Source organism: Culex pipiens, chromosome 2 (assembly GCF_016801865.2).
Source record: "Culex pipiens pallens isolate TS chromosome 2, TS_CPP_V2, whole genome shotgun sequence".
Lineage (NCBI taxonomy): Eukaryota > Metazoa > Arthropoda > Insecta > Diptera > Culicidae > Culex > Culex pipiens.
In genome coordinates this window covers 140,461,402-140,487,969 of record NC_068938.1, presented here as the reverse complement: position 1 = coordinate 140,487,969, position 26,568 = coordinate 140,461,402, and the positions used below count along the sequence as shown (strand labels likewise).

The window sequence follows — 26,568 nt, the reverse complement described above, 5'->3', positions numbered from 1 at the left end:
GTGTTTGTTTACAAAGTGAAAAAAAAACAGGATTGTGCATGCAAAAATATTGAGTGAAGGGACGCGCTGGACGGGGGGGAATCATTCAATTATGTTCCATCAGATGCGAGCGGATAGTCGGATTGGGCAGAGTCCGATTTGCGATGCCTTTCCGTCGGGTCGCAAGATTTTTCGCGTCCGTCGCAGTGTGTTTTTCGTTTTTTTCCGCGTGCGTGTGTGTGTTAAGGTGCGGCTGGCTCTGGTAGTCCCGATGACAGCTAGCCAGTCCGATTTGCGATCCCTTTCCGTCGGGTCGCAAGATTTTTCGTGTCCGTCGCGGCGTGCAACAACAACAAAACCCTATCATACCATTTCATCTCGATAAACATCGTAACTCGTCGTTCGCAACGTTAATCAGTACCTCACTAAACATCAATCATTTAAAACTCGTGAAATCATCTCAAGTTAAAAATTACACTGTTTAACCCTTCAGTTTTAATTACAAATGATTTTGGTTCTATCTTTCCACATCCGGCTGTCTAAGACTAAACCATTTCATTTAAAATTTAACAACCGATAAACGGGAAATGTCTCATCCGCAGCATCCGATTGTTTGCCTTGAGAATAATATATAACACCTTTCAACAAACACCACGATTTTGGGTCGCATCATCATCTTCTATGATGAATCCTGACCAAACACCCTATCCTACTAACAAGTTTTCAGGTTCCTGGCGCTCGTGGGGTGTAAGCACAGAGTAAATCAGCTGCCCTAGTAGCAACCTGCGCTAACTAACATTCCCGTCCCTTAAAAAATCGAGATCTACAAACTGACATGGTGGGCGCCGTTGGTGGCCAATGACTGTTACCTATTCGCAACTGATCTTGTTTTGGAAATCATGGTGTTTTATCTTTTCAGCGCATTCATACATGCTGTTGATAAGGGAAATACCACTTGAGTCGAAGCCTATGATCAGTAGTGCTGAAAGGATATTACGATTCTGTACAGCAACGGAGAAGGACAACCATGGGTGGTCTCTCATGCTCATGCTCATGCTCATGTAATTTTACCTCTGGAAATGTGTAATTTTGCCACTTTTCTGGTGTAATGTCACTTTTTTGTCTGAATTGAGGTAAAGTCACATAAGAAAAAAGGTAGTATTAAACCTTCCAAAATTACAGCTTCCAAATTTACATTATTTTTTACTGTGTATAATGAACTATTCAGCACTGTTAATTTAGGTGATTTTCAATTTAACATTTAGTCACTACAAAATGACAAGAAAAGTTAGTACGGAATCGCGAAAAAAAACGATTATTTGATTGATTCAATACAAGTAAATTTCAAATTTTGAAAAACTTTAGAAAAATGTCATAACAATCGAATTTGACAGAAGACAAAAATTGTGAAGTTTTTAGCTGGTTAAAACTTTTATATGGGTAATTCTCTACCAACTCACACGAAATCGGGATAAGTTGCCTCGACCCCTCTTCGATTTACGTGAAACTTTGTCCTAAGTGATAACTTTTGTCTCAGATCATGAATTCGAGGTCCGTTTTTTGATATCTCGTGACGGAGGGGTGGTACGACACCTTTCATTTTTGAACATGCGAAAAAAGAGGTGTTTTTCAATAATTTGCAGCCTGAAACGGTGATGAGATAGAAATTTGGTGTCAAAGAGACTTTTTTTGTAAAATTGGACGTCCAATTTGATGGCGTACTCAAAATTAAATAAAAAGGCATTTTTCATCGAAAAAACCAGAGCTGCGGAGTCGGGTCATATTTCAAGCGACTCCGACTCCGACTCCGACTCCGGCTTATTGAGATTAGCCGACTCCGACTCCGGCTCCGGCTTCCAGATCCAACTGACTCCGACTCCGACTCCAACTCCGGTCTACCAACTCTAGCCGACTCCGACTCCGACTCCAGCTTTAAAAAAATGGTTGGCTCCGACTCCGACTCCGACTCCACATATTTTTAAATGTTTCAAAAGTTAGTTATCTATTATTTCGAAAACATTGACAAATAGGATTATTCAAAACTCTCTAAGTGGAAAAAACGGAAAAAAGTTTCTAGTTTTACAAGTTTTAGACGTTATTGAAACAACAATAAAAAATCTCCAGTTTTGAAGGCATTTTCAGAAAAAAACCGTTTGGTAAGTAAATTTGGATTTATTTACTTAACTTCAAATTTTTATTAAATTTATTAAAAGCTTAAATATTAAATTGTTATTTTTTGAATGATCATTAAATGATCGATTTAACATATAAATTCAATTTGCTCACTTTTAGGTTGACATTTATAAGAAGGACAGTGACTATCATAGTCACCTTATTTTTTTAAATATCAATTTTAAACGAAACTATTTTTTAAAGCTCCATTGATATTTTTAAGACGTACATGGACATCACGCCATGGCCGAAGAAGATTATTATTACAAATCAATGTATCTTAAAAAAAATCCTCGTGGTAAGGACGCTTAAGGGGTCCTTTTCAAATATCCGTGACCTAGAAAATATTTTACCTTGGAATTTTGGATTTGTTTGAATTTTTAAGTTTTTTATATATTCAAAAGGAGGCGAGCGATACTTCTTGCATCTTCACCTAAAACGAAACTTTATGAATGGGCGTGCGCCACCATCAAAATATATGGAAAAAAAACTTAGATTTGGATAAATAACTAAAATCCACAGGTTAAATATTTTCTAGGTCACGGATATTCAAAAAGATCCTTAAGCTACCTTTCCAAGAAGCATTTTTTTAGATACATTTAGTTGCAATGATAATCACCTTCCGTGATATTGGCGTGGGACAAACAGTATGAGAAAATTCTTACCGGTTCAACAATATTTTGATTTTGATTTTTTTGAATAATATTCGAAATATAAATTAAAATACTATCATTTTTCTATATATATTTTGTATCTTGAAATTCTATATTATCCAGAAATCTTGAAATTTGTTCAACGATAATTTGCAACAATATCAAAATTGTTTGCCTGAGAATCAACATTCTCAGATTTTAGTAGAGAAATAGTAAACATTACGATAATCGATATATTTAACATATTTAGTGATGATTTCAAAATCAGTTGCAATTTTTTTATATTTGTTGTCAGTTTCAAATATGTTAAGCGCGACACTTTGATTTTTATGTACATAGTTATATTCGAAATACGCATGTTGAGTTCCAAGTAATAGATTGTTATAATCGTTGAATATTTGTAAGAAGAGTTATACTGTCAGTATTTTTTTCGGATTTTCATAAATAGTTATTATTATTTTTTATCTTTTGACTTTAAACCTCCACTGTGTGTGAACTTTTTTCAGAAAGAACTGGATTAAATTTGGTTAAATTTGAATTTACAGGGTATATAAATATCGGCAAAAGGATGCAGTCAAAAAGCAATTAAATATTTCTGACTACAAAACCAATATTGTTTTAATTTTTTTGAGTTCCGTAGTAACATTTCAATAGGGCGAATCTGCTTTTGTAAACAAGCAGTTTATCCCTTTCTTACGTGACGTGAACTGTCACTTGAGCAAAAGGGATAGACTGCTTGTTTAAAAATGCAGATTCGCCCTATTGAAATGTTACTACGGAGTTATGATGATACTACATACTTGGGTTAGAGTTGATTAACAGGTTATTATTTAGTGATCATAGATCTCAAAAAAAATGAAAAATGGCAACGCAAGCGCATTGAAAAACAATTAAAAATAAAAGAAGTTTTGTAAAATAAGCTGATTTAGAGCAAATACTGATAAATAAAAAACAATTTTTTGTTGAATTTAAGATAACTCCGACTCCGACTCCAACTCCGAGCAATCAAAAATTTTCGGCTCCGACTCCGACTCCGACTCCAGCTCATAAAATTTAGCCGACTCCGGCTCCGACTCCGACTCCAGCTGCTCGAGTTTTGACGACTCCGACTCCGACTCCGACTCCAGGCTTCCCAAAAAGACCCGACTCCACCGACTCCGGCTCCGACTCCGACTCCGACTCCACAGCCCTGGAAAAAACACAAAGATAGTTTCAAAACCCGTCCATTTTTCGTGAATTAAGTAACGTGTTAATCTCAAACCACTGGCTTGATATTGAATTACTTCCAGCCAGGTAATAATATTTAAGAAATAGAGATTTCAATCTTGTTGGAAAATAAAACAATCACTTTTAGAAAAAAACAGCAAAATCTTTTTTATTGATTAAAAAATTAATTTCTTCGATATTATGTTTAAAACAATTGAACATTTGAAAAACATTGAAATAACAAAAATATATTTTTGACTAAAGATTATTTTCCAAAAAAAATCTTTTCGCTAGGAGACGGTGATTTTAGCGGATTGCAGACTGTATTTCGCTATGTGATGAAAGATTATTTTCCAAAAATCCTGGACTCAAAGTATTTAATAAATTAAAAATCTAATTTTCACTTAGGTAATTTTTCACGAAGGGAAAGAAAAGTTTTTAATTGGAAAACAGTCAGTTACATTTGATGTTCATAACGAATAAGTTGTGCAAAAATGCAATCAATGGAAATTCAACATTCAAACTATTCTTCAAGTTTGAGTAGCCTTTTTTTTATTCCTTTTTGTGTGTTTGGCTTTTGCAACTAATAACAGAAATTTAAAGTGTGTATTTGAAACAATGTTGAAAATATGTCTCACATCTCACTCGTAGATCAAACTGTAACTACCCGTCATATTCCCAAAACGACATTCTATCAACATCAGCCAATATTTTTCTGCACCGCCATCACATTCGCCTCGTGGCCATTATCCTTTCTAACCCACCAAACACACCCGGATTCCGAGAGATATCTGGTTCCAATAAATGACAACGATTAGAGCGAAAGTGATCCTTTTTTTTACTCGAGGCTGGTACTTTTGCACAAGCTGCTGACAGAAGCAGGCAACGAAAAAAAGCCAGAGTGCCCACTTCAGAACATCACCACAAATGAAAAGAAGCTGATGTTTACATTTTTGAGCGTTTTTGGTCCTCATTTTCTTCGTTTTTTTTTAAGGTTGACACAGCGGAGGAAAAAACGTGCCTTTTTTCGCCGGAAAACGGGACACACAAATTTTTCGGTCCAGCGCAGATGGTTCCCCGTGTTTGTAGTTTGTGTATTCAGCAAATGTGCGCGTACGACACTCAGGACAGAAAGGACCAAAACGCCAAAAAAGGATATCTCGACGTCGTCGTGCTATCTTGTCGCACCCGCCATTTTGAAGTTCCGAGAAAAACGCGTTTTAATGTTTGACCTTGAATTATACAAAAACGAGAGCACGCAATGTAAACAATCACAAACACGTTTTGTTTGGCTGACCATTCTGTGCATTGTCCCAAAGTTTAGTTGAAGTTGGTTGCTGGAGTCCCGAGTTATAATTACAAATGTTTACAATAGTCTAGCTTGTACGTGCGACAAACGCATCCTGACTTTCCTGGCCTGAAATCCCTTTGGCCTTTTGTCGCACTTACATCAATTTTCATGGAGTGACAAGATAGCACGACAAGATTGAAACTACTTTCATATGTAAAGTGACAAAAATGCACGGAGTTTTTTCGGTTTTTGTTGAATATCTCAGGATTGAAATCGAATTTTGGGGATCTGTGAAGGTCAAAAGGTGAGGCATTGTGGGCTGCACAAAATGGCGTTCTTAACTCAATTTGGCCCAAAATGCACGTACGACAAGTTAGCACGATGGCGACGATCTCATGTTTTTTTGCCCGCAACTCAAGGCGCGCAATATCCTGAAGGTTCAAATATGCTCGCTCTTCCTGGTTTCTTCTAGGATGGACGCCAGAGGAAAACCAAAAATGTGGTGGTTTTGCTTCCGCAGAACCTCAAGAGTTGGTGATGTAACTGCGGCGGATGCAACTGTTGAGCTGCCTCCAACCCAACAAGCAGAGTGCCGTGCCATCCGTTATACCACTTTATGACAATTTTATTCGCCCTTTTCCAGTTCGACTCTGTTCGGACTGTAGAACGAAGACTGTCCCTGCTACTGGTCGGTTTGTGGTAGCATATGTCCTCACCAGTCAGTCAATTGAATACCTGACGAAAACAATTCGAAGAGGTGTCCTCACGTGCCCACACCATGTGACACACTGAATCGAACCAAAAAAAGGACGAACCCAAGCGATTGTGGCCGTTGATCGGCGATCGTGATAACCGCCCGAGGAGGTAAGCTTAATTTATAGGGACACTAGGCTGGGTTGCGTTTTTCGGAGGTTGCGCGATAGCTGCAGTGCCATGCGCAGGCATTAATGCAACATGATTTATGAATCAACATAATTCACGCGCCCTCGTGTGTGGTAGGGTGGTGAGTTGTAGATTGGTGGGCAGTTATGAAGTGGGGGAGAAAAGTGAGTCTAGAAACTTAAATATTAATGCTTGTGAATGAAACTTACCGTTGCTAAACTAATTTATACTGACTTTATAATCACGTTCAAACTGTAAATATGATTAACTCAAGCCCAAGCGCGTGAGCCAATCCATTTCAAAAGCATAATGATTCTAAGTTTTAAAAATATTGGAATAATCCTACAAATAAACTAAAAAACCATAAAATGTGTCATATTGGCGTCTTGATAACTAACTTAAAATTCAAAGTGCCTGGTTTTTCTGGCCTAAATGGAAACACTTGTCTAATTAACAATGTTAAGAGTTTAAAAAAAGAGGTTAATTTTCAGAAGATTATGCCTGATCTAATTTTTAATAATTCATTATGTCACGATTAACATTAACATTAACAAGAGGTCGAGACTTATGTAGGTCTCACCTGAAATATTTAGATCACAAAATCCCAAACAAATTTCTCCATTTAAAATGGAAGTTATGGTTTACAGGGCTTTATCAGAATTAGAATAATTAATAAAATTCAATCGATAAATTATTGACTTTTGATGAGGATTCTTAACTGGCCTGACCGGTGCACTCAAAAAAATGAGTTCGCGTAAACGTGAACAAAGTTCATGCCAACGGGAACCAGGAAGAAAACTGTTCAACTTTTATAGTGCAATGCACCATGAAAGTGCCTCCGCGGAATTTTTGGCGATTTTTTTTTACACGCGAAAAAAAAAAGTTGGAACGATGTTTTTGATCGCAAAAATTACAGATTTGATCAAATTAAGTTCTGCAAAGTTCTAGAATCATCTAGATCTCCTAACAAATCACTGGAAAGAAGAATCATCTTGATTGGTTGAGTTATGCCCGAGAATCATTGAGTTGAAGTTACCGTTCCAACTTTTTTGGAGCCTTGGGCGTTGGAATGTTAAAAATTAGTTTTGATTGTCAACAGATATTCCAACCTGAAATTTTATTTTGAAATGTTGTGAATTTTTGGTAGAAAATAGCTTAAAAATTGTCAAACAAAATTAAATCCTTTTAGATGCCACATTAAATTTGCAATCGAAAATTACTTTATAGTCAATTTTTGATAGAGTGTTCCACCCTTGCAAATAGAGCATCCAATTTCCCTTGAAATCCCTGAAAATTGAATTAATGACTTGACTTCCTGTAATAAGTTAAACAACTTAAAGAGAATTTAAAAATTTTCAATCTTTATGACCACTACGAACCAGTCGAATTATACAATTTATAAAAAAAATTAAGTTAATTTTTTTCTTGAGAAGTACTATTTTTTTGCATTTGTGTTTCGACAATGAGTAAAATGGTTCCATGCCTCACTAACATGACATTTCTTTCAAATTTGCCTCTGTGACCAGTTTGAGTGAATGCGATTAAATTTAACGTTGAAATAGGAAGGAACAAAAGGATAACAAAAATAAAAACAAAAAAAATATATGGGTAATTCTCCACCAACTTACACGAAATCGGTTAAAGTTGCCCCGACCCCTCTTCGATTTTCGTGAAACTTTGCTCTAAGGGGTTATTTTGGTCCCTGATCACGAATCCAAGGTCCATTTTTCGATATCTCGTGACGGTGGGGCTGTACGACCCCTTTCATTTTTTCTGGTTTTTTACTAAGACACGTTTTTCAGTGATTTGTAGCTCGCAACCGTGAAGAGATAGAAATTTGGTGTCAAAACTTTTGTGTAAAATTAGACGCCCGATTCGATGGCGTACTCAAAATTCCGAAATATAAATATTTTTCATCAAAAAAAGTTAAAAAAAAATGGTTTTAAAATCGCTGCCATTTCCCGTTACTCAACCGTCAAAAATCGTGAGACATGTCATTTAATGGGAAATTTAATGTTCTTTTCGAATCTGAAATAACTCAGAAGGGTCATTTTTTCATTTAGAACAAAATTTTTCATTTTAAAATTACGTGTTTTTCTTCCTTTGCAGGGTTACCTTTTAGAGTGTAACAATGTTCTACAAAATTGTAGAGCAGACAAAAACAAAAAAAAAATGATACATAGAAATTAGGGGTTTTCATGTATTCTACAAAAAAGTATTTTGAAAAAGTTATGATTTTGACCATTTTTGACTTGTTTTTCGAATTTTTTAACCCCAGAAACTCAATCGTGTGCTTTTGAAAGTATTTATTTCGGAAAGTTCAGCTAATTTTGCATAAGAATGACTCCTTGGACGATTGTTGTGGCTTGTGCACTGCTTGTGTGTGGGGATTTTTCGAAAATAAAAAAAAAACATACCAGATACACTCACTTACCACAAAAAAAATTTTTTTGAACGAAATTCTGATTCTCGCAATGCACGAGTCACAACAATCGTCCAAGGGGTCATTCTTATGCAAAATTAGCTGAACTCTAAAAAAAAAAAATTGTAGAACATTGTTACACTCTAAAATGTAACCCTGCAAAGTTAGAAAAAGCACGTTATTTTAAAAATGAAAAAAAAATGTTCTGAATGAAAAAATGACCCTTCTGAGTTATTTCAGAATCGAAAAGTAGGGGGTGGGGCGGGTGGCGACAAAAACTTTAAATAAAATTTATACCAACCTTACTTCCAAAATAAATTGAGCCAATGCTTTTTAAACAATTTTTCCATTCAATTGTTAAGACTATGGCTTGTACTTAAAATTTAATTTTTTTTTAGCTTTTTTTTAATAAAAAAAATAGAAAGAAAGGTGAATTTCAGAAAACGTACCGAATTACTCAATTTGAAAATTATCCTGAAAATTTGAATTTTGCATTTGTTGCTGTTTTAGAAGTTCAGCGCACTACAAAAAATCTGCCTTAAATTAAAAAAAAAATGTGCTGCTTGAAATTAGGTTTAAAATGATTTGGGCTGGGTTGTGTACTGTCCTTGTTAGCATAAATGTCCTAAAGACAAAGATAGCAAGCTGAAAAAAACGTGTTTGAATTTCGCGAAAAAAATTGAGTTATATTAAGTTTTTTGGGACAATGAAGGTTTTTTTAAGTTAGCCTTATTTAGAATCAAACTGCATAATTATCTCAAAAGTGATTAAAATGCATGTAGATGCTCATTAGAGCACGTGAGACTTAATATAAATTTTGTACTAGCCTAAGTGTGAAATATAAAACTGCCAAAATTATGTATTCAAAAGTGCAACAAAAGTTGATACAGCAATGTAGATCATCAGCGCTAATGTGAGAAATGTCTACCCGATATCGCTAACTTCTCACTAGCACCATCATCGCCGCCCGCGCACAAATTCATCCCGAACAGACGGCTATAATTTTCCAACTATTCTAATTGGAGGTGGCGTTCCTGCTAAGCACTCCACACCTCTAATGGGACTTGCCGTTAGTCGGAACCACCATCCACACTCTCAACTCCACGCAACTTCATCTCCAACAAGAAAACCGATCCAGTAAAACAAAATACACAACTTTTCTCTCTTGCTCGTGGTAGCCGTAACTGTTCCAACTGCATCGCCCAGCCTACAAAGTGGATGCAGAGCTGAAACAAAGACCCAGCGGAATTTCCTACAAGAACGCTGAACATGAATAATACAGCAGCAGCACGCGCCGGCCAAACCAACCAACACGAAATCCACAAGTTCCACACAGTCGGTCAACAGAGCACTTCCTCGAAAATTACCCCCGAAAAAAAAGAAGAAGCAACAAGACGATGCCGCGTGATACAGTCAAACCTCTTTTTACGCGACCTCCATTTACGCGAATTTTTTTTTACGCGGTTTTATTTACGCGAAGAATTCAAAATAACGCGAACTCAATTTACGCGAAAAATTCAAAATAACGCGGTCCGATTCTAAACTGTCGGAAGTCTTAACCATTATGGTCATATCTTCCTGTTCAACGGGGACCACAATCAAGGTTTTTACCATCAGTAGCTTCGGTATACTCTACATCATATTGGTATGTTCTGGACAACTAAGAACATCCGGAAGTCACGATTAGAATATCTATCTGTTCAACGGGTGTTTGTACCGGTGTATCCACCATCGATATAGCTTCAGGTAGCTTCAGTGAGCCACGATGGACTCTCTGCGATCTGTTAGAATGTACGAGGTTATCCAGGAACTTCCGGAAGTCATGGCCTGGATATCTACCTAATCAACGGGGGTCTGTATGGCTATATTAACCATCGGTATAGCTTCAGGTAGCTTCAGCGGACCACGATGGACTCTCTGCGATCTGTTAGAATGTACGAGGTCATTCAGGAACTCCCGGAAGTCATGACCTGGATATCTACCTGATCAACGGGAGTCTATATGGCTATATTAACCATCGGTATAGCTTCAGGTAGCTTCAGCGGACCACGATGGACTCTCTGCGATCTGTTAGAATGTACGAGGTCATTCAGGAACTCCCGGAAGTCATGACCTGGATATCTACCTGATCAACGGGAGTCTATATGGCTATATTAACTATCGGTATAGCTTCAGGTAGCTTCAGCGGACCACGATGGACTCTCTGCGATCTGTTAGAATGTACGAGGTCATCCAGGAACTCCCAGATGTCATGGCCTGGATATCTACCTGATCAACGGGGGTCTGTATGGCTATATTAACCATCGGTATAGTTTCAGGTAGCTTCAGCGGACCACGATGGACTCTCTGCGATCTGTTAGAATGTACGAGGTCATCCAGGAACTCCCAGATGTCATGGCCTGGATATCTACCTGATCAACGGGGGTCTGTATGGCTATATTAACCATCGGTATAGCTTCAGGTAGCTTCAGCGGACCACGATGGACACTCTGCGGCATGTTGGATTGTTTTGGGTCATCCAGGAACTCCCGGAAGTCATGGCCTGGATATCTACCTGATCAACGGGGGTCTGTATGGCTATATTAACCATCGGTATAGCTTCAGGTAGCTTCAGCGGACCACGATGAACACTCTGCGGCATGTTGGATTGTTTTGGGTCATCCAGGAACTCCCGGATGTCATGGCCTGGATATCTACCGGATCAACGGGGGTCTATATGGGTGAATAAACTATCGGTATAGCTTCAGATAGCTTCAGTGGACCACGATGGACATCCTGTGGCATGTTGGATTGTTTTGGGTCATCCAAGAACTCCCGGAAGTTATGGCCTGGATATCTGCTGGATCAACGGGGGTCTATATGGGTGAATTAACCATCGGTTTAGCTTCAGATAGCTTCAGCGGACCACGATGGACACTCTGCGGCATGTTGGATTGTTTTGGGTCATCCAGGAACTCCCGGATGTCATGGCCTGGATATCTACCGGATCAACGGGGGTCTATATGGGTGAATTAACCATCGGTATAGCTTCAGGTACCTTAAGTGGCCCACGATGGACAATTTGTGACATGTTAGATTGTGTAGAGACATCCAGGAACTCGTCCTCAAATACGAATGCTAGTTCTAATGGGACATTTATGCGTTGATCAGGTAGATATCCAGGCCATGACTTCCGAGAGTTCCTGGATGACCCAAAACAATCCAACAAGCCACAGAGTGTCCACCGTGGTCGACTGAAGCTACCTGAAGCTATACCATTGGTTAAAATGGCCATACACACCCCCGTTGAACAGGTAGATATCCAGGCCATGATTCCGGGAGTTTTTGGATGACCTCGTACATTCTAACAGATCGCAGAGAGTCCATCGTGGCTCACTGAAGCTACCTGAAGCTATACCGATGGTTAATTCACCCATATAGACCCCCGTTGATCCGGTAGATATCCAGGCCATGACATCCGGGAGTTCCTGGATGACCCAAAACAATCCAACATGCCGCAGAGTGTCCATCGTGGTCCGCTGAAGCTATTTGAAGCTAAACCGATGGTTTATTCACCCATATAGACCCCCGTTGATCCAGCAGATATCCAGGCCATAACTTCCGGGAGTTCTTGGATGACCCAAAACAATCCAACATGCCACAGGATGTCCATCGTGGTCCACTGAAGCTATCTGAAGCTATACCGATAGTTTATTCACCCATATAGACCCCCGTTGATCCGGTAGATATCCAGGCCATGACATCCGGGAGTTCCTGGATGACCCAAAACAATCCAACATGCCGCAGAGTATTCATCGTGGTCCGCTGAAGCTACCTGAAGCTATACCGATGGTTAATATAGCCATACAGACCCCCGTTGATCAGGTAGATATCCAGGCCATGACTTCCGGGAGTTCCTGGATGACCTCGTACATTCTAACAGATCGCAGAGAGTCCATCGTGGCTCACTGAAGCTACCTGAAGCTATATCGATGGTGGATACACCGGTACAAACACCCGTTGAACAGATAGATATCCTGGCCATGACTTCCGGGAGTTCCTGGATGACCCAAAACAATCGAACATGCCGCAGGATGTCCATCGTGGTCCGCTGAAGCTATCTGAAGCTATATCGATGGTTAATTCACCCATATAGACCCCCGTTGATCCGGTAGATATCCAGGCCATGACATCCGGGAGTTCCTGGATGACCCAAAACAATCCAACATGCCGCAGAGTGTTCATCGTGGTCCGCTGAAGCTACCTGAAGCTATACCGATGGTTAATATAGCCATACAGACCCCCGTTGATCAGGTAGACATCCAGGCCATGACTTCCGGGAGTTCCTGGATGACCTCGTACATTCTAACAGATCGCAGAGAGTCCATCGTGGCTCACTGAAGCTACCTGAAGCTATATCGATGGTGGATACACCGGTACAAACACCCGTTGAACAGATAGATATCCTGGCCATGACTTCCGGGAGTTCCTGGATGACCCAAAACAATTGAACATGCCACAGGATGTCTATCGTGGTCCACTGAAGCTATCTGAAGCTATATCGATGGTTAATTCACCCATATAGACCCCCGTTGATCCGGTAGATATCCAGGCCATGACATCCGGGAGTTCCTGGATGACCCAAAACAATCCAACATGCCGCAGAGTGTCCATCGTGGTCCACTGAAGCTATCTGAAGCTATACCGATGGTTAATTCACCCATACAGATCCCCGTTGATCCGGTAGATATCCTGGCCATGACTTCCGGGAGTTCCTGGATGACCCAAAACAATCGAACATGCCACAAGATGTCCATCGTGGTCCACTGAAGCTATCTGAAGCTATATCGATGGTTAATTCACCCATATAGACCCACGTTGATCCGGTAGATATTCTGGCCATGACATCCGAGAGTTCCTGGATGACCCAAAACAATCCAACATGCCACAGAATGTCCATCGTGGTCCACTGAAGCTATCTGAAGCTATACCGATGGTTAATATGGGCATACAGATCCCCGTTGATCAGGTATATATCCAGGCCATAACTTCCGGGAGTTCTTGGATGACCTAGTACATTCTAACAGATCACAAGGTAACCATCGTAGGTCACGGAAGCTACCTGCAATTATTACGATGGTGGATACACTGGTACAGACCCTTGTTGAACAGGTAGATAATCAGTTCATTACTTCCGGATGTTCTTGGATAACCCAGAACATCCCAACCTGCTGTAGAATATACAGCGCAGGTCACTGTAGCTATTTGAATAACCCGGAATTACATTATTATTATTAAAAAAATATAATACTTTATAAAACTAAAAAATACTGAAAACTCTTTTTGCGCGAGCAATTCAAAATAGCGCGAACTTTTTTTACGCGAAAAATTCAAAATAACGCGAACTTTTTTTACGCTATTTTTTTTACGCGAGAACCAAAATTCGCGTAAAAAGAGGTTTGACTGTATGTTGGTCAGAGAACGTAGAAGAGGCGAGGAATTCGAGGAGGGAAAAAACGCAACTTTACTACCGGAGAAGTTGTGGGACCTGTGGAGAGGAGGTACAACGCCCCTTCTGGACTGATTTAGTCACGGCACGTAGCCCCACCGGGAGGAGGGTGTGTCCAGAGCGGGGGTCAGGGGGTGAAATTGCATGCTTCCGATACTGGTTGGGCTGTTTACGTAACAGTTGCTGGCTGTTTATCAGCTGGACTACCAAGAAGACGAGCTTCGGATTTTTTGCTTGGCAATCTAGGTGTTACTACCATTTGCTCCGGAAGAGACCTCTCCCCAGTTCTGGAGTCCACACCGATGACCGATGCTCATCAAAAATTAAACCCAAACAAGACACGGCTCGATTTTTCGGAGCCCCCGGCTCCGACTCCTCCTTGATTTGCGATTCCGTTTTATGGGAAATTGAAATCGAGAGGGATTCCGGAGCCAGTGGTTTCCCGCACTCCAACTCTCGAATCCCTAAAATTTATTGAAGTTGTCCAAAGTCCTGCGGCAGCAGTCCGGAACTCAAAGGATTCCGCCTCTTTAAGAGAAAAAATCGACCGCTTGAATCCGAGGAGCCGGTGGGAGCTCCCGAGGAGAAGCAGGAGGATGATGTGAAAATCCAACGAAAGTGAGATTCCTCGTCGAGTGATGTAAGAGGGATCGCTGTCGGCTTTCGCAGCGTTGGCATCCCTTCGGCCAGCGGACGGCGAGTGTGCGCCGCAACGGAGGCCCGAACAGGTTCCGACGGTACAGTAGAGGCCGCCAAGTTTGCGAGCGCAGAGAGTTCGGTACGCTCTCGCGAGCGAAGGTCGCCGTTCGGCTCACTGTTTATGTCGTTTACGTTTTCACACGGCCATGTCTGCCGGTGGAGAGAGCAGGATGGGGAGAACGGGAGAGCGAGCGTACGCTCTTGCGAGAGAGCGCTCGGAGGGGAAGTTGCCTGATGCGGACCTGGCTTTCCTAAGAGCTTGCTGTCTCGCTCGCGCCGACATCTTGGCCGATCGAATGTGGAATGTTTCCTTATAAAATTAACATAATTCATTCATACAAAAATTTCTCTTGCACGGTTCGGTTCGCTCCGGCATGCACTGCACCGATGAATATGTATTGGTTAACATATGTGTCTAATCTGCTATTTGCATTTCTGCTCTCTGCTCGAGCGTTTCAGACCGACTCTGCTCTGGATTTAATTTTGATGTTCCACGAGGCCCTTCGTCGTCGTTGCCGTCTCGAAATCTATTAGCCTAATAGATTGGCCTCTTCCTCGTCGTGTCTTTGCCATCGATGCGAGATGACATATGGCGCGGGCAAAGTTTGCTCCCGTTGCCGCGCCGTACGGAACATAAATAACTCCCTTCGGAACTACTGGGAGTGGGACGGAATTTGTACCCCTCGCTGAAACATGTGTCTTTTGCCTCGGCAAACTGCACTTTTACCGCTACGACCCAAACCAAACATTCGTACCAGACATTATCTGCTTCATTGGCTCGGAAAGAACGGAGGACGACCCCCTCAAGTCGGGGTCTGGGACTCCGACTGAAGTTTGCCGTCCCCGAGGTTCCGCATAATGATGCGTTAATTGGTATTGGTTATGGGCGTTGCGGGGTCGCGAACCTGCTGGTTGGAAGGGCCCAAGTAACCGTGAGGGCTTAACGGGATGGAACCGGGCTGGTCGACCTCTCGGTTGGTTAGTTCGACACTCGCGGGCGCGAATCTGTCATTAAATTGTCCCAAAAAGGATACGAACGTCGATTTTGTCGACCTCTCAATTGATATGTCGGACTTTTGTCAACAAACCGTGACCAGTGGAGATCTGAAACTTTTCTTGACCTTTTTGTTGAAAAGTTCGACCTTTTGTTGATTTTACGAAAAATTGCGAAAAATACGGATTTTTCCAAGACTCTTTTCTTGACAAGTCTTCAAACTGTAAACGATGAATGTTTTGTTGACTGCAAAAGCAGTTTTGTCCAGTTTCGATTAGTCCGACATCTGTTTTGATAACAAGCTGTCAGGTTATTTTATCTTTTTTTGTCATTTCAATGCTGAGTTTACGTCAATGTCAACAGTAGAAGTTAAGCATTGATCAAATTGCTGATCTGTCAGAAAACTGTCAACACCGACCGGGTTCGCCGACCAAAACAATAGTTTTGTCGACCCCTTTGTTGATTAGTCCGACACCTGTTACAAAGCGAATGTTTCAATGATTTCTGCGACTGTTTTGCACGGAATTGTCAACAGAATAAGTTTTACTTCTTGATAAGTCTCCAAACTGTCAACAGAAGAAGTTTGGCGAGCACGGGCAACAATCTTGTCCAATTTTGATGAGTCCGACATTTGTTTTGATAAGAAGTTGTCAGGCAAGATGAACAGTTTCGTCGACCTCTCTTTCCATGAGTCCGACACATATTGCGGTCAGAAGCTGTCAAACAATTCAGAACAATTCAATTTGAAGTTTACATTGTTAGTCTGTTTGTAAACTACGTAGATTACTAAAATGTTACGAAGAAGAGTTCGACAAGATAAAGCTGATAAGGAACACAAGCAATCAAAATACGTAAATGTAGACACCAAATTGCTCAAACAGAGAGTTCATTTCTCAAATTGACCTTTTCTAGACACAACATTACAAAATAAACCCCCCAAAAAACCTCCAGAATCATCACTCTCAGCCCTTTCCGGACAGTTTAAGCAGCAAAACCCTTCCCGGCGAAGAATTTCCTAATCTCCGACGACTCGTCCAACGACGAAAAAAGAGGCAATCAATCACTCTTCTTGCGCGCGATACTCGCGCCGGGGTTAAAGTTGTTATTTCAATTAATATCAATTGTTTGCCCACTAAGCCTTATCCCGGGCGTGGAAGTGTCCATTTCTTCGACCCCGCGCCAAAACCTCACCAAAATCCATCGATCTTCTCGTGAGGTCGTTGCCAATGAACGTCGATATTCATCGCTGGGCCTTTCCCATTATTGGCTCAATTAAAAAGGGGTCAAACCACAAGACGACGACGACCATACGTGGCCAACGTCCAAGTGACAGCTCAATAGACGATGATTTTCAGTGCCGAGTTCAGCCCGAAGTATCGCGCCCGGTGACGTCGTGAGAATTAATTGAATTTCTGCGCGACATGCAAGGTCTCCAGGAGGACCCCTCGGAGCAAGGGCACACAAAATTTCCCGCGACACCGACGAACTTGAAGGAGTTATTGGGGAACCGAGCCGCGAGCGTGACATTTATGTGTAATTATGATTCCAAATCACGATTCTAAAATTATCGAAACATATACAGCGCGCGGGTCCTGGCGACCCGGTCGCGCCGATCCGGACCGACCGATATCACATTCTCAAACAAAAACTGATTTGCATAAATACATAATATTTATGACGTTCGCCAAGTACTGTGCCGACCAAGCGGGTACCCGCCAATGTTCAGCGCGCACCCCGTAAGGTGCTGCACTCTCGCGGGCATTACGGGCACGAACGCGAGGGACCACAAAGCGAACGACCGAAACCAAACTGCATGCGATATAGTTTTCCATCATTTACTGCCTCCTTCTTCTGCTTCTGCTTCACCCTTCTTCCATGGGCCCGAGAGTTGGCGGCTTAGGCACCACCACACCACAAGAGAGTTGACAAATGCCTTCCGACCGACCTGCCCGTGTGAAGAGGACCGTCAGGTGCTGCCACCACCCGAGACGGTGGCCACCGCGCGAACCAGCCCGAAACCGGACCCGAGCCGAACCCGAACACGATTCCGCCATTCCACGCCGATTCGCACTCTCGTGCAGAGCTAGCGGCACAGTCGTTGCCGTCCGACCACTGCCAGTTTAGTTAGAGTCGGATCGTCGCGCAGAATAGACGCACATTGCATATCGTCCTCCACGCCCGTTTCAGTCAGAGTTTTGGGTGTTCGGGTTCGGTTATTATTACAGCAGAGCAGTCGAAGCAACAACAACAACGAGTGACTGTGAAGCAAGTTCTTTAATTGCTGCTGGAAGAAAGAAGAGAGGAAACAGCAGCAGCAGAGCAGATACCAAGAATTACCGAACGTAGCGCGCGGGGCAGCAGAAGTGAAGAACAACATGAAAATTATAACAACCTCTTCTCGTGTCGTCGTCGAACGAAACGAAATGTGGGCTCCCGTGTGAAATGAACTGAATAATAAAAGCAGGCCCCAGAAAGCTCTCGCGGAGCGGAAAAGAAGTTTTTGGAGTAGCTGTGAAGAAAAAAAAATGAAATAATCAGCCAACGGGGTGAAAGATTGGAAAATCGTGTGCCGTTTTGTGTACGAGTTGGGGTTTGACCAGCATTTCGGGGTTCGGGTTCGAGTTCCGTTTCCGATTCGGAACCACACACACAGAAAATCGATAACAGCAGCAAACGAGAGTAGCGGCAGGCAGCACTCTCGGGAAGAAGCGAAGCAAGCAGTTCAAAAATGTTTAATTTATGATAGCGAAGAAACGTAGTTTGAAGCTAGCGAAAGGCAAATAGTGGTCTCGAAGTGTAGTTCGAGGCAAGTTTGTTTGGTGACTCTGAGGAAAAGAGGAAGAAAACACGCAAGAAATGGAGCACCTCAGGACTCTGGTGGTGCTGGGGGCGCTGCTGACGGTGGCGTTCGGCTCGCAGTGCAACTGGGAGTACGAGAAGGCCAGTGTGACGTGCCGTCTGCGGACAATCGAGCGCACCGGGCTGGACCTGCAAGGGGCCGAGGGTGCGTCCCGGCTGGACGTTCAGTGTAGTGAGTTGATTCTGTTCGAAAGTCAATTACCGGCGCAGAATTCGTTTGTGCGGCTCGCGAGCTTGAGCGAGCTGAAGATTGAAGCCTGCAAGCTGTTGCAGCTTCCGGAGGGAGCGTTCGACGGGCTGTTGGGTCTGAAGAAGCTCAGTGTAAACACCCGGAACTACGAGTGGGGTGCGGGGAAAGTGCTGGAACTGCAAAGTGCGTCGATGCAGGGACTGAAGGAACTGCAGTCGCTGGACTTGAGTGATAACAACATTCGTGGCCTGCCGGAGGGCTTTCTGTGTCCGCTGACAAACTTGAAAGTGCTCAACCTGACGAACAATCGCATTCGGGCCACCGAGAGTCTGGGTCTCGCGGGGAAGACGTGCAGTGGTGGGTCGGAAGTGCAAACGCTCAACCTGAGCTACAACGAGATTATGAAGATTCCGGAAAATTGGGGTGTGTCTCGGCTGCGCCGATTGCAGCACCTGAACCTCGAGTACAACAACATTACGGAGTTGCACGGTGAAGCGCTGGCTGGATTGAGTTCGCTGCGGACACTCAATCTCAGCTACAACCATCTGGAAACGCTGCCGGCTGGCCTGTTGGCGGGTTCCCGCGAGCTGCGCGAAATCCACCTTCAAGGCAACCAGCTGTACGAGCTTCCACGGGGACTGTTCCACCGGCTGGAGCAGCTGCTGGTGCTGGACTTGTCCCGCAACCAGCTGTCTTCGCACCACGTCGACAACGGAACCTTCTCCGGGTTGATCCGTCTGGTCGTGCTTAATCTCGCCCATAATGCGCTCACCCGCATCGACTCGAAAACGTTCAAGGAGCTGTACTTCCTGCAAATTTTGGACCTCCGCAACAACTCGATCGGCTACATCGAGGACAACGCGTTCCTGCCGCTGTACAATTTGCACACGCTAAATCTGGCCGAAAACCGCCTCCACACGTTGGACGACCGGCTGTTTAACGGCCTCTACGTGCTGTCCAAGCTGACCCTGAACAACAATTTGATCAGCATCGTCGAGCGTAATGTGTTTAAAAATTGCTCCGACCTCAAAGAGCTCGATCTAAGCTCGAACCAGCTTAGCGAAGTGCCCCATGCCATTCGTGATTTGTCGGTGCTGCGAGCGCTGGATTTGGGCGAAAACCAAATTAACTACATCGAGAACGGAACGTTCTCCAACCTGAACCAACTGACCGGACTTCGCATGATCGACAATCAGATCGAGAATATTACCATCGGCATGTTTACCGACCTGCCACGGCTCAGTGTGCTGAATCTGGCGAAGAACCGCGTCCAGAACATCGAGCGGGGCTCGTTTGACAAAAATTTGGACATCGAGGCGATTCGGCTGGACGGAAACTTCCTGACCGACATAAACGGAATTTTCGCCACGCTCTCGTCGCTGCTGTGGCTTAACCTGGCCGAGAACCATCTGGTGTGGTTCGATTACGCGTTCATCCCGAGCAATCTCAAGTGGTTGGACATCCACGGTAATTACATCGAGTCGCTGGGCAACTACTACAAGCTGCAGGAGGAAATCAAAGTGAAAACGCTGGACGCGAGCCACAACCGCCTCACCGACATTGGCCCGATGAACGTGCCGAACAGTGTGGAGCTGCTATTTATCAACGATAACCACATTAGCACCATCCACGCGAACACGTTCATCGATAAAATTAATTTGGCGCGCGTTGATCTGTACGCTAATTCGCTGAAAAAGCTGCAGCTGCACCAGCTCCGGGTGGCACCGCAGCCAGCGGACAAACCACTGCCCGAGTTCTACCTCGGTGGAAATCCGTTCGAGTGTGACTGCTCGATGGAGTGGATGCAGCGGGTAAACAATCTGACCGCCCGGCAGCACCCGAAAATCATGGACCTGCCCAACGTGGAGTGTATCATGCCGCACGCGCGGGGCTCCCCGGTTCGGCCGATCGTGTCCCTGAAACCAAAGGACTTTCTGTGTAAATACGAAACGCACTGTTTCGCCCTGTGCCATTGCTGTGATTTTGACGCGTGTGACTGTGAGATGACCTGTCCGACCAATTGTACGTGCTACCACGACCAAACCTGGGGCACGAACGTGGTCGACTGCGGGAACCAGCGGGCCGCACTCGCGAAACCGGTTCCGATGGACGCGACCGAGGTGTACATGGACGGCAACGACTATCCGGAGCTGCAGAACCATGCCTTTATCGGACGCAAAAATCTGAAAGTGCTGTTTGCGAACGCGAGCAAGATTATCACGATCCAAAATCGCACTTTTGCCGGATTGACCGCCCTTCAGGTGCTCCATCTGGAAGATAACGCCATCCAAAAGATTCACGGTTACGAGTTTGAGAATCTGGGCCTGCTGAAGGAGCTGTACCTGCAGAACAACATGATCTCGGTGATCGCGAACAACTCGTTCGCCCCGCTGTACTCGCTGCAGGTGCTCCGGATCGATGGCAACCGGTTGACCACGATTCCGATGGCCCAGCTTCAGGCCACGCAGCTGCAAAGCTTGCAGGCGCTCTCGCTGGGGCGTAATTACTGGAGCTGTCGGTGCAGGTTCATGCAGGAGCTGACGTCGTTCGTCGCCGACAACGCCGTCATTATCCAAGACATGCAGGACATTTACTGCGTCGACGATGGCATCCACCGCGATCTGGACTTTAACGTGACGGCTAGCTGCAGTGATTACTACGCGGGCAGTTCAGTGCTGCCGGATCGGCTGTCCGAAACGTACATCTTCCTGCTGGCCGCGGCCCTCATCATCGCGTGCCTGCTAGTGTTTGTGCTCGTGATGTTTATCTTTCGTGAACCGTTGAGATTCTGGCTGTTTTCCCGGTACGGAGTGCGAGTGTTTGGTCCGCGGTGTGAAGATTCGGAAAAACTGTACGACGCCATCTTTATCTACTCGGCGAAGGACGCCGAGTACGTGGCGCGGAACATTGCCGCCGAGTTGGAAAATGGACGGCCTCCGCTGCGGTTGTGCCTTCAGCATCGTGACCTCTCGGAAGACGCCTCGCACCTGCAACTGTTGGAAGCTTCCCGTGCTTCGCGCCGGATAGTGATGCTTCTGTCGCGTAACTTCCTCCAAACCGAGTGGAGCCGGTGCGAACTTCGGCGGGCGGTTCACGATGCCCTGCGAGGTCGACCCCACAAGCTGGTGGTGCTGGAGGAGGTGGGCGTCCTTCTGGAGGCGGAAAACGACGTCGAGCTAGTTCCTTACCTGAAGACGGCCACCGTCAACCGGATCAAGCGCAGCGATCGGCACTTTTGGGAAAAGCTGCGGTACGCCCTGCCCGTAGAGGCACCCTACCGGGGCAACAACTACACCATCGACCACCACGAGCGGGTTAAGCAGACGAGTGGCGCCAACGGCCCCGCTGGAGTCATGTTCCGGCAGGCACCCCCCGCCTACTGTCCGGAAATCGACGAGGCCAACTACTCTTCGGCGACCACGGCCACCCCCAGTCCACGACCGTCGCGCCGTGGCATGGTCGAGCTGCCCCAGCGACCGCCGAGTGAACACATCTACTCCAGCATCGATTCCGACTACAGCACGCTGGAGTGCGAAAACATGGTTCCCGGAGTGCACCGACCGTCGTCAACGTGGCGACCCGGTGGCGGTGGTGGCCAGAACACCATGCCCCATGGACACCACGTGCAGGCGTACCTGGTCTAGGGGCGGCTTCCCAGGTCCCGGACCGCCTCGATGACCACCGCCAGAAAGCGGCACCGAAATAGTCAAGTGATGTAGAGTATGTCGCGAATGTGTGTGTAAATAGTTAGTCTGTACCATATTACTGTAGCGCTATGTGAAGTGGAAAATTAATCGAAAGAATTTAAAGTCGGAGAGGGAGAGAAGGTGGAAAAAAGTGCTAAATTATGTATAAAGAGATGAAACTCGGAGTATTAGGAGGTGAAGTTGTTACACGCTACCCTACAAAAAATGAAAAGCAAGTGAAGACGAGGTGAAAAATATTTGTGATATCGTATTTTATAAGTTTTAATGATAATAATGCTGCAGCAAACAAAATGACAACCGATATAGTTTGGGAAAACCACTCGAGAAAAAATAAATACTGCTACCGCAAACAAAATACTACTAACTACTATTGCCACACAACCACAAAAAAACTGAAACACACAAACGCAAAAAAAAGTAATAGTTTTCTACACTGCTCCATAGAGGTAAACGAAACGAAAAAAAACGTGCATTTTAATTACAGTTTTAAATATTTAAATTACCAATAGTTAGAGTGAAGTGCAAACTGTGCGCTGGCAGCAACAAAAAGTGTTCCGAACAAATGAGGTTATGTTTTTGCGTTACACTCTAAAAAGAAAAGAAATAGAATCAAAATTTAACCCGAAAAAAACGAGGTATTAAAGTTTGCTCATTAAGTTTGTGTAAAATTACAAGTTTCGAAAACAACAAAACGTGACAGTTCTAATTCTGCTTGTTGTGCGTCCTTCTTCCCTAGGTTTCTTTTTTGTTTTCGCTGTAATTATTATTTAAATTATTTATTGCTATTTAATTGGGTGGACGCTCTCATTTTCTGTTTGTTTGCGAACGTAAAATGAAGTGTGCGAGAAAAAAAAAACAATTTGAAGGGAGTGTTTGAGGCATACAAACTAACTGTTGGTTTAGTGTTTAGGGCTTTTTGCTATCGTGCGCAAAAATCGTTGAACTAAAATTTAACACTCACACACACAAAAAAAAGGAGTAATGAATGAAAATTGTGCCGCAACGCGATGGAAAGGGACTGATACGAGCGAATATTAGTGTTAAATATTGAACCTGCAGCAGCTGTATGATAAAACGGTTATTTTTCACAAACACAAGAAAAAAAACACTGTAAATATTGATGCCTACCTAGGGAAAACAGAGACAAACATACGAGCTGAAGGCATGCACATACAAACACAACACACACAAATGCAAACTATGTAAAAAGTATTAATGTTAAGGAGAAAGAGCTATAGCGCGCGCCGAGAAAGCAGAAGAAGAAAGCTAAAGAGTTATCATACACAAAAGTCGAGCAAAACTAGGAGAAGATTCTATAAGAGAGTAATACACAGCCAGAGCAAATCGTGTGACCAGACTGACTAATTAAAATGTTACACCTTAACCTGTGTGTATATATTAAGGCAGAAATGAATCAGATCAGAAGAAAAACCGATAAGTGAATAAAACAGAACATCAAAAAAACTCGTGAAAACAAACAAACTAAACCAAGCTTCTTTTCTGTAAGTCAAAACAAGCCAGAGCTACACAAAGAAAAAAACCGTATATAGAAAATCGAAAAAAATAAATAAAACTAAAAAAATTAATTAATCAATATAAAACAACATTCTTTTCTTTTCTGCGCCCCCTCCACTCCAATTTCGTCCTGTGTTCCAATCTCGGCGTCGTCCGTTTTTTTCGCTCTCGTTGTTATCTCCTCCTCTTTGCGTCGTCGTTCGCTTTGGTCTTTGTTGCCGTTTCCACTTGTTTTGTCGTTGTCGCCGGTTGCTCTGTTTTTGTTGCTGTCATTTCCGCGAGCTTTGCAACAACAACAATGAAAAAAATAAATAAAGAATACAAAAAAGTTCGAAAACAAAATAATGAGTTCGGTTTCGCGATGAGCGCGCGGAAAGGAAGTTCGCGTGCTGGCGAACTTTTTTTTCAGTCAGTGGCTAGTGATTTGTGTGTTTGTGTGAGTGAAATTAATGCCTTTCGATCGGACGCTGAAGAGTGAAGGGGTAAGTGTGGCAGTGGAAGTGATGCTTCGCGGGAGCTTTATGAAATGCAAAATTGGATTAATGCGATGCAGATGAGAGAGCAAAGTGAGTTGTGCTCTGGCGCTGAAACCTGCGGGGTAAGGTATAACGGATTGGATCGGATTGAGTGAGTATACAATGTGGATATACGCAAAGATATGGTTCGGTTTCGTAATCATTTGCCCGAGGGGAGGGGGAGAAGTACAATTGGTACAATAAATAAATAAATAAGTGCAAACGACGGAAGCTTGTACAGTCATCCCACATATTCGGAACACCCACAAATTCGGAACACTTTTGTGATAATTTATCAATAACATGGCAAATGTAGCTTTTCTGTCGACCCTACTATTTTTAGGGCCTTCATTTGGACATTCTCTTGCTATTTCACTAGTAAAATTAGTAGTTTTTGAACAAAAAACCTCATTTCAAGACTATTTTATCCAGAGCAGCAAAACACTGCCTCCAAATTGCCTGTTCCATAATTGTGGGTTGTTATTGTGCCTCCCACAATTGTGGAACACTTGAATTTAACTGATATTTTAACAAAAAAAGTTATCAGACCACTTATAAAACATAACTTAGCTTGAGTTTCGTTGGTTTCAGTGCGAGAAGTCATTATTTTGTAAAAATTATGTACTCACGGAGAGAACCAAAGTTTGTTTACATCCGTAAGAAAAAAGTGTTCCGAATTTGTGGATTTCAAGGGTCAATGTTTTTCTTCAAAAACTTGATATAAAAGTTTAAATTTGCAGTTGTTCGATACATCATTCGAAAGATCGCAAGAAAAGCTTTCAAATGAAGGTAAAAGCGAATCATTAAGTTCAATTATCGATCATTTCAAGACTATTTTATCCAGAGCAGCAAAACACTGCCTCCAAATTGCCTGTTCCATAATTGTGGGTTGTTATTGTGCCTCCCACAATTGTGGAACACTTGAATTTAACTGATATTTTAACAAAAAAAGTTATCAGACCACTTATAAAACATAACTTAGCTTGAGTTTCGTTGGTTTCAGTGCGAGAAGTCATTATTTTGTAAAAATTATGTACTCACGGAGAGAACCAAAGTTTGTTTACATCCGTAAGAAAAAAGTGTTCCGAATTTGTGGATTTCAAGGGTCAATGTTTTTCTTCAAAAACTTGATATAAAAGTTAAAATTTGCAGTTGTTCGATACATCATTCGAAAGATCGCAAGAAAAGCTTTCAAATGAAGGTAAAAGCGAATCATTAAGTTCAATTATCGATTTGCTATGATTTTTTGAGCGTTGGCCGATCTGTAAACCGTTCCGAATATGTAGGATGACTGTATTGCTTTTTTGGGTTGGCGTTTCGCGAAAGAAAGAAAAAAAAACTCGGTAAAATCACACTAACCTTTTTCCTCCGAATTTTCCTCGAGCTTGCGATAATAACGATGAATTAAAAGTTGAGTAATGTCGAAGCGAATCGCGGTTACCGATGCCTTTTGAAGAGGGTTTTTGCATAATGTTGCGATCATTGAGAAATAGTTGATCTGTTTGCGAGTTTCAGTGAATTTTCTGTAAATATTTGGGTATTTCAGCTCATCTCATTAGCTTTGATATTTTTGATTCTTGAAATCAAACAGTGTTAAACTTACTGTTTCCATGTACTGAAGCGTTTGAGATTTAATATTGGTTTGTATTCAATTGATTTTTGCGGAAAGAAATATGTTATTCAAGAAATCCATAAAATTAGTCAAAAGCTAATTGTAAAGATAAAAAAAACTGTGGTCTATTTTTTCGAACAAAATAAAATCTCCGAATAAATGTTTTATCAACTTGTTTACTGTTAAATAAGAACATGTTTAATGAATAACTTTTTTTGTTCATTTTTATTTATTGGAACAATACGATTCAATTTCCGGACTCAATTTCAATTCAATTTTCCGGGAAATCCGATAGAAATATTTTCATATAATAGCTCGTTGGTTCAGACACCGTCGAAACGAAATGCTCATGTACGCTTACTACTTTCTCCTGGTTGCTGAATC

General features: G+C 42.9%; 1 protein-coding gene across 1 annotated transcript; it reads left to right on the top strand.

Annotated features, from left to right (window-relative positions):
• Nucleotides 1–17,896: 17,896 nt before the first annotated feature.
• Nucleotides 17,897–23,176, top strand: LOC120415224 (toll-like receptor 7). Its single transcript, XM_039576679.2, has one exon. It carries the CDS (start codon nt 18,643–18,645, stop codon nt 22,477–22,479), a length of 3,837 nt encoding a protein of 1,278 aa, XP_039432613.1. The 5' UTR covers nt 17,897–18,642; the 3' UTR covers nt 22,480–23,176.
• Nucleotides 23,177–26,568: the final 3,392 nt, after the last annotated feature.

Bases quoted from the DNA above. Each gene is read 5' to 3' on its own strand.
- LOC120415224 (XM_039576679.2), top strand. From the start codon at position 18,643: ATGGAGCACCTCAGGACTCTGGTGGTGCTGGGGGCGCTGCTGACGGTG.